Here is a 21,216-nt window from a genome sequence, read left to right on the forward strand (position 1 = left end):
CTCGTAGTTTACGGACAAGTTATCTATGTTTTTAGTTGTGGCATATATACTCGATGAATTTTTTGTAAATTGCTTCATTACCGTAAACTATAGGTCCTAAAAACCGCATGATCGGCTTAGGCACTTCGAAACATTGTGATGTGATGCCTGTAACAATGTACATGAGATTAAAAACTTCAGTAATTAACGTACAGTTTTGAATTTCGCGCGGAACGAATCAAATAGCTCCTTGTCCTAAGGTGAATGTAAGCTTTCACTGTCGACCACCAGGATGCTCTACGAGCTGCAGACCCGAGACCAGCCGAGCGCAACCGATCGGCTGTTCCTAGACACAGGTCTCAGAACTTGATACGACCATGAAAATCGATAGACTTCACCGATTGTAGATGCATATGTATACGCCATAGTGACGTTACGGAGAAGTGTAGAACAGGAGTGTTTTTTTATGAGAAGTGGCATACCGGCGTCGGCGTCAATCTAGCGTTTCCCGACGAAGTTCAGCTACCTAGAGATTTGCATAGTGTGCATCTCAAAACTTTTGAAGATACGTTTCCTGGGTGTTGTGTAGTTCTGTGAGAGATGCCAAACTAGTTTTATTTTTGTTAAAAAATGGGCGATAATTGGAAATTCCTTAGAAGGGCTTTCGTTGTTGATGATATTCCAGAAGACTTTGATCCTTATGCAGACCCAGTAGATGGGGTGCATTATTTGCAGCAGGTTCGTTGGGAAGCTTCGCAATGTCCCGCCGTTGTGACTGCAGTTATTGATGAGGAGAAACGGAAGATCAGAGGTGTTGTCAATGTATTGCCTGAGTGTGAGAAGGTCCCTCCACAATTCTTGCCAGATTTGGAATGGCAACAGCTACAAGTTGTGAACTTTTCAGCAATGAGAGAGAAAGTATCAAAATACAGGAAGAGAGATCCACCAAAAACCTGCAATACGCCAGAAAGTGTACCACAAATAGGCGACGAGAAAGCTTGGTACGCTATCTGTATGGAATACAAAATAGCTCCGTTAATGAGTGTCGTTTTGCCATTGTCGCAACTTCTGTTGGAGTGGCTGTTGCAGTGCAACGCGGAATGGTTATCGAATTCGGAACAACTGTCCAAGAATCAAGGAAGGTGGGTGTATGCTTTAATGGCATGCATAGAGTTGCCACTCACTCGAGAAAGTTGCAGCAGTCTTCGCGCGATAGCGCGAGAATGTGCAAGAATTCGTGCTTATGAAGTAAGTCATACCGAAGAGCCTGAAGTAACAACACTGAATCTTTTCATCTGTTTAGTTGCCAAATACTTCCAGCAATCGGATCTTGCAGACGTAGTAAATGAATAATAATTTCCTGTAATTTGCACACGTTTCCAAAACTAAAAGTGAACTTCAGTGTAAATAAAGAGGAAGAATGTTATTCAGACAAGGGTCTACATGGCAAGTGAAGATATTTGTAAATCGGAATGTTTTTCTATTGGCGTGTAATAAGGTGTACAGGTGCCAGTCATAGTCGTTAGTGTTGATTTGTTACGAAGCTACCTGTACTAAATTTTGAAAGGAAGCGCTCTGTGCATTCATATAAAGTGCGATCCCAACCGAGACATATGACATTTGGAGTTGAGTACTGCTGATTTGTTAAGGCAACAAATTTAAACACTGAACTGTTTTACGCCCCGTTTTAAATGGCAAATATCATTATTAGTTTAGTCAGTCATTGTAGATATTTTCCAATAACTTCTTGTTGTGATCATTTTTATGTAATGAGACATTGTGGTTAATGTAATGTGCAATGCAATGCATTTGATGATCCAGTTTTATCATGACAAGAGAGTGCTTGAGTTTTAAATCTTAAGGGACTCAGTAAATGAATACTATCGTGTTTGCCAGTTCCCCTTGCAACCATGTATATTATTTTGTGCCCAGCATAATATAGTGTCTTATGAAAGGAAGTGAGCAGCTCTCTTAATTTTCCAAATTAATATGAGTTTGTCAGGGCATTACTACATACTATTTTTGTTGGTTCGCAGCATTGGTAATTAGATAGAGATACCAATTAATTTTATGCTCACCACACTTCATTTTATATAGAGCCCATGTTATTAAATGGGTTCTGGGAACAAAGCAAATTTTCATTGTAAATTTCAGGGATACAGTTACTATGACAGATTGGTATTTACTCTGCCACTTGACTCATAATAAAATGTGTTATATGGCTGTTAACCAGGAACTGACAAAGTTGCTGCTGGCTGGATGAAGCTCAGATTGGTGCTGTGCCAGTTGCTGGTATTTGGAGATAGGTGTATACGTGTCATGACGTAAACTAAATAGGAAGGAGAATGATAAATGAGCTGGACTGATAGCTAAAAATATAGGAGGTTGGGGCACTGTCACCAGTGATAGAATCCCTGTGACTATAGGTGTGAGAGGTTTAAATACTTCAGTTAGACAGACTGCTGCAAAAGAGGTCCAGATAAATTGTCATACTCAAAAGTAACTGCACTGTTTTACATCATAATGTAAAATGGACGAAAAAGTTAAACTTTCTATCTGTTAAAATGATTTAGAACGTCAAAAGGAAGGTGATATATTAGATTATATTACATGTGTCTGGACACCATGTAAATGCAGGAATCTGTATTGTAAACATTGAAGACAAACAATTAGCAAGCTATTTTTGTTGGTAAAATATGGACAAAAGAGAAATCATAATGTACATAAAATCAGGCTCAAATATAATATTAGCAGTGGTTTTTGGTTAGATCAAAAATTGGAAGCCCATGCTTCTTATTTGCTACTACCAGAAAAGTCATTTATAGTTGTTTATTAGTTTCATGTTCCATGGATCTTTTGCACAATAAATTTTAATGATGTGGGATGAGTCATTTTACATTCATGTTGCAAATTAACTTGTAAATATGGCTACATGCTGAGCATTTATAAAGTTTTGTTTTATTTATTGAAAAAAAATATATATATTCAGAGTTTGTAATTTCTACCTACCGCCTTTTATACATTGCAACAGTAGACATTCTTCTACATAAGAGTAGTTTGTTTTAAACTTTTACTTGCTGTCTGTCAGGAATTTTACATCACTGCCTAAGTTATAAAAAAATTTTAATTGCAGCATTATGCACCCCTTATTGTGTTAAAGGCAACTTTTATGTGGAGAAATAAATGTCATTTTCCCTTCTGGTATTTTAATTATGTACATCATTGTTCCTTTTGAACTGCAGGGGATTATTTACAGCAAACTTCATGAGGGAATAAATGTATCATGAAGCAATAGTCAGAATGCCCAACTCCTTGAACATATGTCTACAAGATGATTGTGGGTGAGCACCACATATTATTCTTACAGCATGTTTTTGAGCAATGAAGACTTTCTTAAGATGAGTTACCCGAGAACATTATTCGATATGGCATTATTGTATAAAAATATGTGAACTGACTGGTTTGTCTCTCTCCAAGATTTGCAGTTATTCCAAGCGCAAATGTGACTGAGCTAAGTAGTTTTAGGAGTTGAAAAAAGAGTGTTTTTTCCATTTTAAATTCTCATCAGTATGGACACACAAGAATTTTGAAGTTTCCACCCTATTTATTATTTCCTCACCATGTGTTACACTTATCATTGGTGTATTGCCCCTAGATATGCAGAACTGAAATTGAGGATGAGACCATTTGCAGAAAAACATCAATGATACTTTTAACAACACTGTGTACCATTTCTACTGTTTCTGTATGTATGTTTGGATTTACAATACTTGCATCATCTGCAAAAAGAACCTATTCTGGTTGTTTATATTAAGTGGAAGATCGTTTACATATACGAGGAGCAATAGTGGACCTAATATTGGGGAGAAATCGCGTATGGGGTTTCTTCCCTGAAGTTTGAAGTAGAAGAGTTTACAAAAGTTGCAGTTTGTATGAGTAATGTTGTGGGTAAAAGAGAGGCTTATGTAAATTGTCAACTAAAGATTTTATTGTAATAGGAGGAGGATCAAATGATGTCTTTAAAAATCATGCATCTGATGTGACTTCTGCCCTCAAGAGAACACTAGAGAGCCTCACATATACAAATGCCATAACAGTGGAATTAACATGACTTGATGGAAAAAGAAATCTGTGACCATTTCAATAATGTGACGCTAAACAGTAAAAGCTCTTCTACGGGGGACCAATACACAAAACTTGGCCAGTACCTTAACTGCAATGGGGAAACTTGCTTTATGCAATGTAATTGAAAAAGTTTTTAGTGACATATTAAAATCTATGTACACCATCCATAGTATGGAACATGAATGTCTGCCCCAGGAAAACTTAGTGATGATCAAGCCATGTACAGCCAAGTTTTGATCAGTGAAATTACTGTCATCATCAGTAACTACACAGTCACATAATTATTAATCTGTGCAACAATTAACAGCTAAAGACTGTGGGTCTCTGTCTTTCTTCCATTTAAATATAGTCAATGGGAAATAAACCTCCAGCACTTTAACTATTTTTAGAAGAATTTCAGTGTTATGTGCTGTGCCTAAATGAGCACTGGCTGAAGGAACATGAACATACTATGTATATTGCAGCTCACTATAAAATTTTAACTGGCTGTTTTAGATCAAATACAGAAAAAGGTGGGGTATCGATACTGATGAAAAGTGACCTATACAATTAAGATAATAGATCACAAGCATTTAATATACGAGGGAGAAATTGAAATTGCTGCCATTCACTTCCCTGACAGCAAGGTCGTGGTAGTATCTGCTTACAGTGCTGCCAAAACTACCACTAATGTTTTTGTCCAACATCTAGGTAATCCACTGGTATACACTATGTGATCAAAAGTATCCGGGCACCCCCCAAAAAAATATGTTTTTCATATTAGGTGCATTGTGCTGCCACCTACTCCACATCAGCTACCTCAGAAGTCATTAGACATCGTGAGAGAGCAGAATGGGGCGCTCTGCAGAACTCACAGACTTCAAACGTGGTCAGGTGATTGTGTGTCACTCATGTCATATACATCTGTACATGAGATTTCCACACACCTAAACATCCCAAGGTCCACTGTTTCCGATGTGATAATGAAGTGGAAATGTGAAGGGACATGTACAACAAAAAAGCGCACAGGCCGACCTCGTCTGTTGACTGCTGACAGTTGAAGAGGGTCGTAATGTGTAATAGGCAGACATCTACGCAGACCATCACACAGGAATTTCAAACTGCATCACGATCCACTGAAAATACTATGACAGTTAGGCAGGAGGTGAGAAAACTTGGATTTCATAGTGGAGCAACTGCTCATAAGCCACACATCACACCGGTAAATGCCAAACGACGCCACGCTTGGTGTAATCAGCGTAAACATTGGACGATTGAACAGTGGAAAAAGGTTGTGTGGAGTGACGAATCACGGTACACAATTTGGCGATCCGATGGCAGGGTGTTGTTATGGTGAAACGGTACACACCTTATGTGAATAATTCAAGGATTCTGTTTAAAAGTTACTATGATAAATCCCGTACTATTAATGGGTCTAGACATTCATATGACAACTAAAAAAAGGTATACAGTAAAGATATAATTTCTTAAAATAAAAAGGCCAATGGTATCCACATTCCTCAATCCAGTAATGAATGTAAAGCCGCTTGGAAAATAATTAAGACAGGAGGAGGACTCACTGCAGAAAATCTACCAGTTCCATTAAATGCAGATGAGCTAAATAATAGTTTTATAAATTGTGGAAAATTAGCATTGGCAAATAAAAGTAATTTAGATGACAACATGGCTGCACTTCCCAATTCACAAGAAGCAGAGCTTCAGGTAGAGTTGCCAAAATCTGGGTGGCGGACTACTTATCCTAAAGACATACTTGATGTTATCAGATCACTGAGCAGCTCCAGAACTGATGACATACATGGTTTCTCTAATTTTACCATAAAAAGAATAATAGATGCATTATATATTCCACTGTCTAAACTCATAAATAGGATGTTTAAAGTTCCAGACTGCCTGAGACTGACAATTGTCTTGCCCATATACAAAACAAGAGAGAAATTCATGCCAAAATTACAGACCAATAGCAGTAGTACCAATAATTTCGAAAATTATTGAAACATTAATGAAAGACCAATTAAATGATTTTGTTATTGTAACAACCTACTCAATGAGGCCCAATATGGGTTTCGAAGTGGGCTATCAACAATTAAGAAGTTGCATCATCAGTATTACATGGATTTGAAAATAGACAACACACCTACCCCACATTAGTAGATCTCAGTAAGACATTTGACACCGTCTTGCATAGCATTTCAATTAAGAAACTTGAAACACACGGAATAATTAAAACAGAACTAGCATTACTGAAATCATGTTTGGCAAATAGAAACCAGGTGGTTGTTGTAAATTCCAATAATAAATCTGACCTTCTGAAAGTAAAATATGGAGTCCCACAAGGAGCCATGCAGTGACCTCTCACATTTATTGTCAATGTGAATGACCTGCCGAACTTACTACTGTATAAATCTTTTATGTATGCTGATGACACAACTTTTATCACATCACATAATGATGCGAATGCTGGCAAACAAATTGAACAGCTTGAAGATGCAAAAGGTAGTTCAGTGGTTCCAGGAAAATAGGCTGACATCAAGTAATAGTGAAACTAAATGTATCCTCTTTTCTCTTGGAAATATTAATAATGGAGAAATCCATCTAGTAAAGTTGTTAGGCATCTACCTTGGTAGTAAATTATGCTGGATTATCCACACAGAAAAGCTCTGAAGTAAAGTGCCAAGAGTTTGGTATCTCTTAAGGTAACTGAAGGATTGTGTGAATAAAGAGCTCATGCTTATTTTACACTATGTCTTTTTCCATATGGACTTACATTATGGGATACTTCTTTGGGGAAACTCTGCTGGAGCAAAAGAGGTATTTATCTGGTAGAAAAAGGTCATCAGATTTGGCTTAAGCAAATTAACTTCTTGTAAACAATACTTTGTTGAACACAGGTACATACTCAGGTTACTTATGCATGCTAAACTGAATGTCCACGAGTAAGGAAGTTCAGATGTGCACTTATTTGGTACCAGGAATGGGAACTTACTGGACATTCCTTAGACTCGATTAAGTAAAGCCAAAAATAATTTTTTACATGCTGACAAAACATTTTTCGAAAGTATACCTTATAGCACAAGGGAATTACATGAAAATAAATTTTAAATGTTGCTTGAGATATGGCTGAAAGAAAAAGCAGTTTATAACACAAATGAAAAAAAAGTGAACTTTTATTAATGTGCCTGTGAATACAACCTTATATGTAGCCTACATAATCTGTGTAACAAAACATGTGATATGCAATATCTATGTAATATAATTTATATAGGTTAACCTTTATATAACCAGATATGTATTGATGATGCCTTATACAACATCACAGTTGTCCATTGACAAATAAATAAATTTCGTTTTCCAAGGCTCAATCTGAATGTCATATCCAAATTTCCTGCATTCTTTTAGTTAGGTATGACATTATTTGTTGGTTGGCTATACCATCAATCTCATAAAACTTAAGTTTGTCAATTTTAATTGGCACTATTTTATTATTTATTGCTTGTAAACTTTGGTGAGTGAACATATAAATGGCATTCTGTGTGCAGCTACTCTTTTAGAAATCCAAATTGTGATTTACTGAGGATATTATTGTTGCTCAGGCGAGATAATATTCTAGAATACATCACTTCCTCAAAAATTTTGGAAACCTTTCTTAAATAGGGGTTTGACAACACAGTCTCCCCAGAAAAATGCCTTGAGTTAGTGATGCATTACATAGTTCAGATAAGACAGAACTTATTATTTGGGAACAAATCTTTAGTACTCAGTAAAACCAGATGAGTTTTTATTTTTGAGAGAATATCTAACTTTCTTAATTTCAGAAGGAGAAGTTGGTAATACATTCATATGACTGAAATTTGTGAAAGCTACTTTTTTAACATACTGCTGTGATTTTTCTCTGGAACCATTTGTCCCAATACTTTTCTGCTATATTCAAGAAATGATTATGAAATATATTTGCTTAATAAAACATTCTTGGATTCATGGTAAAACCTCATGTTTTTGATGATTGCTTCCATTATCTTTGTCAGGAGCAACTGACTGTCTAAACTGCTGCTGTGGTGGCCTTATATAGCTCATAGACAGCTTATGATTGGCCGGTAATTATATAATGCTGTCACCGATGGTGTCACTCTCTGCACTGTTGGCACCACATCTCCTGTAATAGTGTAAACAATGTGACGAATATCTGCCTCTTCTCACCATCAAGAGCTCGCTTCCATGCACCTATAAGATTACATCTGCTGTCACAGTTTAAGTTATGCTCATACATTCTTATTTCTACTGCCCCTCTAATTACAGAATCCCATTATGCAGTAGCCTGGAACAAAACTTTTGTTATCTCAAATAATATTTTGTGTTATTTTCTAAGGCTTTGTTCAGAAACTGCAGAATTCTCCAAGTCTCGCTTTTTAATATGCCATTGATGTTCTGCACAGTAGTCAGGAACAATACAGATGGGCTGACCAGATGTAACTGCCTTTGCACCACAAGGGATATTATGAACTCCAGGGCTCCTGAGGCTAAGACTGACCATAACAGAATGTATCATCTCCTTTACCTTCTTAGGAAATCAGAAAATACCTCATCTTACCAAGACTCTGCATATTTTGTTGGATAGCACTGTAAAAAGAAAGGAATACCATCAGTGGCTCATCACGTGAATGTTGAACATTCTCACTTTCTTTTTCTTTAAATTTTACCTTGGAGATTGCTGACTTCATATCACGTGAACCATAGCCATTCTTTCAAAACATATGCTTCGGATAATTGATTTTGGAATCCAACTGGTCCTCATTAGTAACAGTTTTTTTCTGTGTACCAATGTATTTCAAACTGCTCTCTTCTGGACTGGATGATGAAAACTCTGGGCACTGAGATCCAACTCAGTGTGCATCAGCTTGCAGTATACTGAGTAGCCGAGAATGCCATCCACCTTTCATTGTAACAAAACATCTAAAAATGGCAGCCTTTTTCATTCTTTCTCTGTCTTTACATTGAACTGGATGTTTGGGTGCGTGCTGTTCATACATTCAAGGAAGTGCTCAAGAACTTCTACACCGTTTTGTGGCCAGACCATAAACATGTCGTCAACATAGCGATAAAATTAAGATGGATGAAGGAGAGCCAAATTTAATCCACATGCCTCAAAATGTTCTATAAAAGGTTGGAGACAGTGGAGAACCAATAGCTGTTCCATCTGTCATTTCATAAAACCTTCCGCCGTAAAGAAATAGGTATCATCATAATGTGATGGAACAACTTTATCATTTCAGGAGGAAAATTCTCAGCTTTACAGTTTCATTGTGTCCTCCTGAGGCACTTTCGTAAATATTTGGATCAAATTCATGAAATGGAACCCAACTCCGTCCTAAAGCAGGAAAATGGTGAATCTCCTGAAGAATTCTGGTCTATCAGAGGATGTCATGAAAAATCTTAGAGCCTGTGCCCCTATATTTCCCAGACTGTACGGATTACTTAAAGTTCACAAGGAAGGTATTCCATTGAGACAATTGTTTACACTATTGGCTCTCCTACATACAGGCTTGCCAAATACGAAACTAATTTAATGATTCCAGTAATTGGCTTCTGTGAACATCAAATCAGAAAATCTCACATGTTAATTAAGAAAATAACACAGAGTAGTACTGGTGCAAATGATATTTCAGTCAGACTGGATGTGGTCTCACTATTTACAAAAGTTCCTGTGGAGGATGCACTGAAACTGTAGGCAGAGCATTTTCCACCTGAAATGATAAAGTTGTTCCGTCATGTTATGATGACCACCAACTTCTTGTATGGCAGTAAGTTTTATGAAATGACAGATGGTTCTCCATTGTCTCCAGTAGTATCCAACTTTAATATGGAGCATTTTGAACAGTTTGAACTACATTTGATTTCCCTTCGCCCATCTTCATTCTATGGTTATGGTGATGACACATTTATGTTCTGGCCACACGGTATAGGAGGTCTTGAGCATGTCCTTGAGCATGTGAACAGCATGCACCAAAGCATCCACTTCACTGTCAAGACAGGATAGAAGAAAGGTTGCCTTTTTAGAAGTTTCGGTACAACAAAGGTCATATGGACATCTTGGTCACTCCATATACCACAGGCCGATGCACACTGATTTAGATCGTAGCACCAAACGTTTTCTCGTACAGTCCAGAAGAGTCCAGTTTTAAATACATTGGTACACAGAGCAAAACTGTTTCTGATGAGGACCACTTGGATTCCAAAATTAATCATCTGAAGTACACGTTCCAAAAGAACCGCTATGGCTCCTGTGATATGAGGTCAGCGTTCTCCTAGGAAAGAAAACTTGAAAATGTTGTACATTCACATATTGAACCACCAATGGTATTCCTTCCTTTCTGTGGAGTTATATCCAGCAAAATAGGCCGAGTCCTGACAAGGTGAGGTATAAGACTTATTTTCTGACTTCCTAAGAAGATAAAGATGCTAAGCCTCAGGATTCCTGGGGTGTGGTAGCAATTATGTGTGGTGTCACCGCCAGACACCACACTTGCTAGGTGGTAGCCTTTAAATCGGCCGCGGTCCGTTAGTATACATCAGACCCGCGTGTCGCCACTATCAGTGATTGCAGACCGAGTGCCGCCACACGGCAGGTCTAGAGAGACTTCCTAGCACTCGCCCCAGTTGTACAACCGACTTTGCTAGCGATAGTTCACTGACGAAATACGCTCTCATTTGCCAAGACGATAGTTAGCATAGCCTTCAGCTACGTCATTTGCTACGACCTAGCAAGGCACCATTACCAGTTACTATTGATATTGTAAATAATGTACCGTCAAGAGCGATGTTCACCATTAACAGATTAAAGTTAAGTATTCCACCAGCTACGTCCGTTTTTCTAAATTCCAATTTCCTTGTCCTGTTCCAGACCTCACGCCAGCCTGCGTGAGCTAAAACGCGTGCCTTTCGGCTTCCTCTATTAATACGGTGTTGGCTCTCCTGCCAACCCACAACATTATGTTGGTCAGTCCATCCCATTTCCAACTACTGTGCAGAACAAAAAAGGCATATTAAAAATCAAGAACTGGAGAAATCTGTCGTTGCTTGGTACAGCCTTAGAAACAAACACAAAGTTTTGTCCCAGGCTCCTACACACTTGGATTCTGTAATTGATGGGGTTGTAGAAATAAGAGCACATGAGAAGAGCTTAAATTGTTACAGTGGATATAATCTTAGTGGTGCATGGTAGTGAACTCACACATGTAGAGAAGAGGCAGAGATATTCATCACAATGTTAACACTACTACGGGAGCGGTGGTACCACCAATGCAGATGTTGACAAGATCTGCGACAGCATTACATAATTAGTGATCAGTCACAAGCTGCCTACAGGCTATACAGGGTGTTACAAAAAGGTACGGCCAAACTTTCAGGAAACATTCCTCACACACAAAGAAAGAAAATATGTTATGTGGACATGTGTCCGGAAACGCTTACTTTCCATGTTAGAGCTCATTTTATTATTTCTCTTCAAACCACATTAATCATGGAATGGAAACACACAGCAACAGAACGTACCAGCGTGACTTCAAACACTTTGTTACAGGGAATGTTCAAAATGTCCTCCGTTAGCGAGGATACATGCATCCACCCTCCGTCGCATGGAATCCGTGATGCGCTGATGCAGCCCTGGAGAATGGCGTATTGTATCACAGCCGTCCACAATACGAGCACGAAGAGTCTCTACATTTGGTACCGGGGTTGCATAGACAAGAGCTTTCAAATGCCCCCATAAATGAAAGTCAAGAGGGTTGAGGTCAGGAGAGCGTGGAGGCCATGGAATTGGTCCGACTCTACCAATCCATCAGTCACCGAATCTGTTGTTGAGAAGTGTATGAACACTTTGACTGAAATGTGCAGGAGCTCCATCGTGCATGAACCACATGTTGTGTCGTACTTGTAAAGGCGCATGTTTTAGCAGCACAGATAGAGTATCCCGTATGAAATCATGATAACATGCTCCATTGAGCGTAGGTGGAAGAACATGGGGCCCAATCGAGACATCACCAACAATGCCTGCCCAAACGTTCACAGAAAATCTGTGTTGATGACGTGATTGCACAATTGTGTGCAGATTCTCGTCAGCCCACAAGTGTCGATTGTGAAAATTTACAATTTGATCACGTTGGAATGAAGCCTCATCCGTAAAGAGAACATTTGCACTGAAATGAGGATTGACACATTGTTGGATGAACCATTCGCAGAAGTGTACCCGTGGAGGCCAATCAGCTGCTGATAGTGCCTGCACACGCCGTACATGGTACGGAAACAACTGGTTCTCCCGTAGCACTCTCCACACAGTGACGTGGTCAACGTTACCTTGTACAGCAGCAACTTCTCTGACGCTGACATTAGGGTTATCATCAACTGCACGAAGAGTTGCCTCATCCATTGCAGGTGTCCTCGTCGTCCTAGGTCTTCCCCAGTCGCGAGTCATAGGCTGGAATGTTCCGTGCTCCCTAAGACGCCGATCAATTGCTTCGAACGTCTTCCTGTCAGGACACCTTCGTTCTGGAAATCTGTCTCGATACAAACGTACTGCACCACAGTTATTGCCCCGTGCTAATCCATACATCAAATGGGCATCTGCCAACTCCGCATTTGTAAACACTGCACTGACTGCAAAACCACGTTCGTGATTAATACTAACCTGTTGATGCTATGTACTGATGTGCTTGATGCTAGTACTGTAGAGCAATGAGTCGCATGTTAACACAAGCACCGAAGTCAACATTACCTTCCTTCAATTGGGCCAATTGGCAGTGAATCGAGGAAGTACAGTACATACTGACAAAACTAAAATGAGCTCTAACATGGAAATTAAGTGTTTCCGGACACATGTCCACATAACATCTTTTCTGTATTTGTGTGTGAGGAATGTTTCCTGGAAGTTTGGCCGTACCTTTTTGTAACACCCTGTATATGGCCATTACAGCAGAAGTTCAGCTAATCAGATAGTCAGTTGCTCCTGATGAAGATGATAAATGTGATCATTAAAAGCATGAGGTTCTACCCTGAATTGACATGGCAAGAAGTCTGAGAATGTTTTCTGCAACAGTGCCATCACAAAAGACTTCATTCTCAAATACATTTTCTACCTGTGGTTCTTCATTTATGGCCATACAACATATAGACCCCAACTGAAAAACTTGCAAATATTCCTACAAAAATTTCACACATTATACCACATAACAAACAAAAATAAGCAGATGATTGACTGCAGAGTTTTTAATCTTAATTTTCTGTAAACTTAAGATAAAAGGACTGAATTGAAAATGTTATTTAATACTTAAAAGCTGTGGTGTCTTGTCAACTTTCCCGCCAGTTACACAGGAAAGTACTACATTAATACACAAAAAAATTTGAAGGTCAACACTTAGTGACATAAATATCAATCCAAAACTGAATGACCTCTATGACTAGCCATCCCAAGCAACTTATCTGATGATAATGTTGTGGTGTCACGGAAAACAGATTACCAAAACTTCCTGGCAGATTAAAACCACGTGCCAGATTGGCACTCAAATGTAGGACCTTCACCTTTTTTGGACTCTTCCAAATGAGGTATCCAAACACAAATGAAGACTATCCTTTCATTATTACTTCTTCCAGTGTGTTTGTTAACATTTTTTACATTATAATGAAGAACTGGTTTCAAATCCAGTGTGGCTCACAGGAAGTTTCAAATCGGCGTACACTCTACTGCAGAGTGAAAATTCATTGTGGAGATGGAATACAAATATTAATGGACAACAAAGTTTCAGGGCAGCCTTACTGGAAGCTGACTAGAGGGATGCGTGAAATGTGGCAATGTCAATTCAAAATTTAATGTATTCGTATAAGGATATCTTTTAAGTGCAGGTAAGACACACTCTGGATTAAAAGAAAGAGTCAAACTGTTATGTGCAACAAAAAGGAAATTGTTTGAAACAGGACAAACAGAGAAATAGGAGTGATTACATGCTAGAAGAAAAAGTCTATGCTGTGTTAAAGGAAAGTGATTTAGAAAATCAAAAATCTCACACGGAGTTAACAATATCTCAAGTAAAGCACAATTCTAAACATATATGTAGTGTATTCAGTCACGCACGCAACACTACACTATCACAGGTTATATTTCCACATGGACAGAAATGTGCTACAGTTAAATCCCTCTAAAAGAAAGAAAGTATACTTATCTCCTCCTTGAAGATATTGGAAAAAATATGTATTCAGGAAACCATAACACATCTCTCTTGAAACAAGGTACTTAATCGGTACCAATTTTGACTTCTAAGGAATCTTACTATAGGATATTTTTAATTCACTAATGATTATTCAGAGTTTAAATGACAAAATATTGTCAGCTGGTATTAATCGTGACTTGTAAAAGCATTTCACTGTATAATTCACAGCATTATACAGAGAAGCTAAAATATTATGGTATCAGAGATCTTGCTGGTAACTGGTTTTCATTGTATCTAATGAAAAGACACAATGTGTCCATTAAGAAACTCTGGAAGTGTTCACAATGAAACAACAACTACAAAAGGGGGAAATAATCAATACATGTTTACCAATGGGACACACTCTTGTTACGTGTAAGTGATCTATCGTATATCCAAGAAGCTTTGCTGATGATGCAAGTATTATAATCAACACACATTTCTCTTGATGGGACATCCACAACTATTATTCAGTGTCAATGATAAAATTCACTACAGTTGTAAAAATTATTCATCATGGAAAAGTGATGTAATCTTTTAACCTATTTTACCCTTAGTTATGCATCCTTTGGGGACTCACATTTTAATGTGCACCTGGAGATGGGACACATGCCCTGAAACTGGGTAGTGCTTTCCTTTTTTAGTAACAAATAATTTTTACAACTGTAGTGGAATTTATTATTAGAATCAAGCCTACTTGAGTAACTTCAATACCTGAAAACATATACGATATGTTCTTGAAAATTAAGAAGTGCTGCTTTGCAAATGAACTGTCACAAAATCCTTATAAAACACAATACATGCAAAATATTTATTTGTTGATTGTGTTCCACAGCTGAAAATTAATAAGTGCTGCTTTGCAAATGAACTGTCACGAAATTCATATAGAACACAATATGTGAAAAAATTTATTTGTTGGTTGTGTTTCACAGCTCTTATAAACTGTAGAAATAACATCAAATAAGACACTAGAATGCTGAAGAGTTGTGAATTAGTGAGAGTTCATCCAGTTGATAGCAATTACCCACCTTTTGTGTGCTGGATAATAGTCTTTGATTGAAACCAGTCACACAATAAAGAATAAATTGAACAACAAAAAGGATGTTAAACAAGTGAGTTTTCAGCCAAAAGACAATCTGAAATAAGACAACACACACTTCTCAGGTTTGGCAAAGATCAATGTGTTTTGACTAATCATGGGAGGGATAGAGGTTCAAGCCCACCTTTAATAATGATGATGCTCATAAACAGTACAATCACCAGTTACAGTAAAATTTTCATGACATCCATGGCCCTTAAACCACAGATTTACACATTCAACACTCTCCAGTCTATGTTTACTGCAGGTACAGACAGCCAAGGCCATACCAGAAATATAATATGACCTACCAAAGTCTTAATTTGGAACCTCTCAAACATGAAAATTGTGATAAGCAATGACAGGAGGCCTTTTGACCATAAGCTCACTTGTTTATAAGCCTTTTGTTGTGCCAGTCTGCTGCTCAATATGTCCACTATTAGATGAGTAGCGCTCTATCCTGTACGTAATATTGTCGTCATTCCATCCTGGATTTTCCATTGTTTGAATAACGTGAACAGCAGCTTAAGGTGTTACATGATATTATTTCTACAATACACACAATTCAGTACTGCACAAGGCCTGACCACATCATTATAAGTAGTGTTTGGAGGTAAATCAGAAAATGAAATAGAATACTCCAAATTCTTAGGTGTATAAATTGATAAGTATTTGAACTGGAAGTCAAATGTTGCAGACAATCTTAAACGTCTATGCAACGCAACTTTTGTGTTTTGGATAATACAAGATTTTGGCAAAATCTGGTGTAATTCTTCATTGAGAATAGCAGTGTGTGTTGCACAGAAGCATATAATAAGGATTATATATGATGTCCATTCTACGACATCTTGTATACAGCTCTTTAAACTTGGGCATGCTGACAGCAGCCTCATAGTACATTTCCTCCACTATGAAGTTTACACTATCCATCACTCTGAAAGGAGTGAGACATCCGGCCATAAATGCCTTTCACCACATTCTGAGAGATGTAAAGAGTTTAATAGATAATACAATTAAATTCAGCAGAGTAAACAGTGGCCCATGACTGCATAGGACATGTATTGCTGCAAAGTCGATGAGTAATGTGAAATGTATAGTAAGGTGTCAAGAACAGATGTGATATGACAAGCCTGTTTTGGATACCAACAAATATCTTATCACAATGATGTTCGGAGATTAGTTTGTTTGATGGTGTTGTTATGAGACACATAATTGGATAATTGTAGCCATGGTGGAGAAGTTGGATGATACCATTCAAATCCATTGTCATGTCATAGTCCTAAACTAAGCTTTCTATTACAACTGCACTCTAATTAAACTTTGTGGACACAAAGAATTAAAGGCATTAGCTGCCAGTGGACACTGATTTAAATCAATCGAGAAAGTTGAAAATTTATGCTGGACCGGGATTCAAACCTGGGTCCTCTGCTTACTAGGCAGGTGCACTGACCACTGCGCCATCCAGATAGAGTGGTCACGCAACTGCATGGACTACCCCAGCATGCCTCCCTTGAGATCCAAATTGTCAACTTATCCATAAACAACTAATGTAGTGCTCCTTCCAAATTATTCCTCATTACCCACGGCATCTCACTGATTCCTGTAAGAATTTGGGCTTGGTGTGCGTCTGCACTGAAGGGCCTTTTCTTTTGGACATATGCACACCAAGCGCAAACTCTTAGAGCGATCGGCGAGGTACCAAGAGTATTGAGGCTAATGGGCAAGGGGCACTATATTCGTAGTGTGTGGATAGGTTGGGAATTTGGGTCTGATAGGAGGCATGCTCGGGTAGTCAGTGGAGTTGCAATGACTACTCTGGCTGGAGGTGCAGTGGTCAGTGCATCTACTGAGTAAGCAGGAGACCTGGGTCTGAATCGCAGTCCGGCACAAATTTTCAACTTTCCCCATTGATTTAAATCAATGTTCATTAGCAGCTGATGTCTTTATCTCCTTTGTGTTGTGGTTCATAAAGGCTACAGGAGCAAAATGGTGTCTGTTTTTTTCGGACATGTTCACAATTTAGGTGATTGGGACTATTCAACACAAACTCATAAATGCTTGAAAAGACTTCCTCTACCTAATAACATGCATGCACTCATTGAATCATGAACTGTTGCACCCTTTCAAATATTCCCTGATGGTTTCACAGGATTCCATGACATGTCGTAGAGTTTCTGTATCGAAATTGTCTGCTGCATAGACCAGTTGTTTAAGGTGCCCTCAGAGATAATAATCCAAAGGACTGAGGTTGGAGGAATGTGTAGACCATTGAACTGCTCCTCTGTCATGGTAGTTATCAGCCAGTGCATCTCAAACAGAGACTGAAATGTGCTAGAGCCCTAGCACACATACAGCAAAGTTTCTTCTTATTTGCAGGGACACATCTTGTAGTAAGTCTTGGAGTGTGTTCTGAATGATGTCTCTGTAGGCAGCACATGTAAGACATGCTGGAAGAGTGTGTCAGTCACCTACAATTCTGGCCCACACATTAATCTTTAACTGATGCTGATGTCTAGGATGTACTGCAGTGTCAGGAGGATTGTATTTGGCCCATACGTATTGGTTGTGGAAATTTTTTATTCCATCATTTCCACATGTTGCCTCGCCTGTATGCAAAATTGAAGAGACAGACAATAGATTGACAGTTTGAGCAACAAACTATCAGCAACGGTTCCTCTGTGGTTGGTGACGGCACATGTTGCAGATAATATGGATACATAAGTTGGTTGTGAAATATCCTCTGTGCTGAATTTGGAGATGTACCACATGCCAGGGGCCCTAGTCTTGTACTGATACCTGGCTCTTCTTTCACAGCTCTTCCTGGTCTGGCACATGAGCCACACATTGTTTCCCTCTGTCAGTAGTCTGTGGTGTTACATATCCTGCCACAGTAATACAACACGGAAACAAAGGTTAGATTACCCAGCTGTCTTCAGTGTGGAAGTGTTGCCTGATACAGCTGTGCAGCTTTGTGTCCATTACCATTCACGCAGCCATACATAAAAGTCCCGTATGCCTGTTCATGAAATGAATATCTTGAACTGTTTGAAGGAGCACTTATAGTAAAGTCACTACTAATAGCACATGTACAGAAACTAAAGAGTTTCCTCGTGGATCGCTCCTCCTATTCTGTCAAGGAGTTCCTTAAAAAATTAAGCTGATTTCTGTGTTATATTGTTGATTGCATTTACATAAACTTATGGCTTGTCTTTTTTTGAGTTCATAAACATTTTATTTTATCTGTTATTACTTTTATGTTGTAATTTCATGCACTGACACGTTCCATGACCTTGAAGATTTGCTCCTCAGTTTCGTCCTATGGAACTAGACGTGTAAAAAAAAAAAAAAATAAAATAAAATAAAAAAATAAAAAAAAATCATGAGCCTAACAGTTGCAAGTTATTGAGTTGTGCAGTGTGGAAAGTTGTTGAATGTCGCCTTTCAGTAATTACTCAAAAATGAAGGATTTTTCAAACAAATGTTTTTATGAACTTTTTTCCTTGTTTTGGTGTATGAAAGCTGCCCCCAAAGTTTGTAAAAGTATTTTAATTGCCCTCTATACATATATGTTAAACTAGGATGGGACAGGCGATCAGCCACAGCCTTGTTGAAGAAACCGTCCTGCTACTTGTCTGGAATGGTTTAGGAAAACCTAAAGCAGGATGGCTGGAACGAGGATGAACCTGTATCCTTGTGAATCTGAGTTCATTGCACCACTTAAATAATTTGACAATTCAGAGGCTTCCTTTACCAGGATACAGATTAGCTAGCTGTTTTCAAAGGAGTTCCCTGCAGAGTGGCGGAGTGGCCACGTACGTAAAACACAGTCTTCCGTTTGAGTCCATAGATATGTTACGGCACTGCACTGAACGGATATTTGAACATTGTGCAGGGGCAGTTGAATTTATTGAAACTAAACTTCAGATTGTTGTTGTTTATAGGTCCCCTAACTCTTGACTTCAGAGCATTTCTGCTCAAGCTAGAGAGATATCTTGGTTCACTTCATAGGAAGTACCAAAAATTAGTTATATATTGTGACTTCAATAATAATTTTGTATACAACTGTGCAGGAAAAATGATGTCAGTAGATCTCCTGAACTCATATGATCTGATGTAGACAGTGTTTTTTTCCTACTAGGGTGCAGGGGAACAGTAGCACAGCCATAGACAATATTTTTATTCATTCTTCATTACTAGATGGGCATTCTGTTAGTAAAAGGGTTAATCGCCTTTCAGACCATGATCCACAAATTTTAACACTAAAATGCTTTTGTACTCAAACAAACTGTGTAGGAAAGCTAATCGAACGGCAATAGAGAGTTTTTTAAACTTTGCCAAGGAACAAGAGTGGCAGGATGTTTATAGTGCCGATAACATAGAAGACAAATATAATGCTTTCCTTAACTCATTTCTCATGCTCTTTGAGAGTTGCTTTCCATAAGAACATTCTAAACGGGGTACTAGCAGTAAAAGGCAGCCTGGGTGGCTGACTAGTGGGATAAGGATCTCATGTAGAACAAAGCAGGAATTATATCACAATGTTAGAAGTAGTCACAATCAAGCTACAGTAGACCATGACAAACAGTATTGTTTAGGTGCTTAAAATGTAATTAAGAAGGCAAAGAGTATGTAGTATGCAAATAGAACAGCTAATTCACAGGAAAAAATTAAAACCATGTGGTCAGTTGTGAAGGAAGTGTCTGGTCAGCAGCACAAGGGCAACAATATAAAGTAAGTTCCCAGTAAAAATATTTCTGTTACTGATAAATCAGATATACAGGGTGAAAAGTATTTAAATCGACAAACTCTGGGAGATTATGGGGGACATCAAAACAAATATTTATCCCTAATGTCATTTTTTCCTGTGAGGAGTATTTAAACCAGTAGAGGAAGATTTCTCTGGCGGCAAATTAATTAAACCAACAAACACTTTTCCATTTTTTATGACCAAGAGACAACACATTAACACAACCCAATTTCAATTACAGTAGACTTTCAAAAATGCATCTATTGACACGGGCAAAAACCCCAGGAGTATCCTGAATTGTTCCTGGGGCTGCCACTATCCGGGCAACCAGATCCTCTTCTGATGCAACAGGAGTTGCGTAAACAAGGTTGCGCATCTCTCCCCACACGAAAAAGTCCAGAGGGGACATATCTGTGGATCAAGCAGGCCATGGTACAGGCACACCTCTGCCAATCCACGTTTCTGGGAACCTTCGGTCCAGGAATCGACTCACACTATGACTGAAATGTGCTGGCGCCCCTTCATGTTGGAACCACATGCATTGTCTTGTAGGGAGCGGGACGTCTTCCAGCAATTCTGGCAATGCTCTGGCGAGAAAATTGTAATAGTGCCTGCCATTTAATGGCCTAGGTAGCAGATACGGCCCAATTAAACAGTCCCCAACAACACCGACCCACACATTAACGAAGAATGGCACTTGATGAGTGCTAGTAACTGTGGCATGTGGGTTATCCTCACTCCAAACATGTGAATTGTGCATGTTGAAGACTCCATCATGCCCGAACGTTGCTTAATCGGTAAACAACACAGAGGATGGAAATGTAGGATGCATTTCACAATGTTCCAGGTACCACTGCGAAAACTGTGCTCTGGGTGGATAATCAACTGGTTCCAGGTTGTGGGGCACGCTGTGGATGAAATGGACGTAGCAACTGCTCTCGAAGGACTGTTCTTACATTCGTCTGAATCGTCCCCATGTTACGTGCAATTGCACGAGTGCTGACTGAAGGATCCCGCTCCACATGCTGCAAGATAGCATCCTCAAATTGCAGCGT

General features: G+C 38.7%; 1 protein-coding gene across 1 annotated transcript in view; it reads left to right on the plus strand.

Moving 5' to 3' along the window:
* Positions 1–312: 312 nt before the first annotated feature.
* Positions 313–21,216, plus strand: part of LOC126248729 (gem-associated protein 2-like) — a 34,485-nt gene continuing 13,581 nt past the window's right edge. Inside the window, exon 1 of the mRNA XM_049950046.1 lies at positions 313–1,227. Within this exon, the coding sequence (XP_049806003.1) occupies positions 610–1,227 (618 nt within the window). The 5' untranslated portion in view covers positions 313–609. The remainder of the gene's footprint in view (positions 1,228–21,216) is intronic.

Source organism: Schistocerca nitens, chromosome 3 (genome assembly GCF_023898315.1).
Source record: "Schistocerca nitens isolate TAMUIC-IGC-003100 chromosome 3, iqSchNite1.1, whole genome shotgun sequence".
Taxonomy (NCBI): Eukaryota; Metazoa; Arthropoda; class Insecta; order Orthoptera; family Acrididae; genus Schistocerca; species Schistocerca nitens.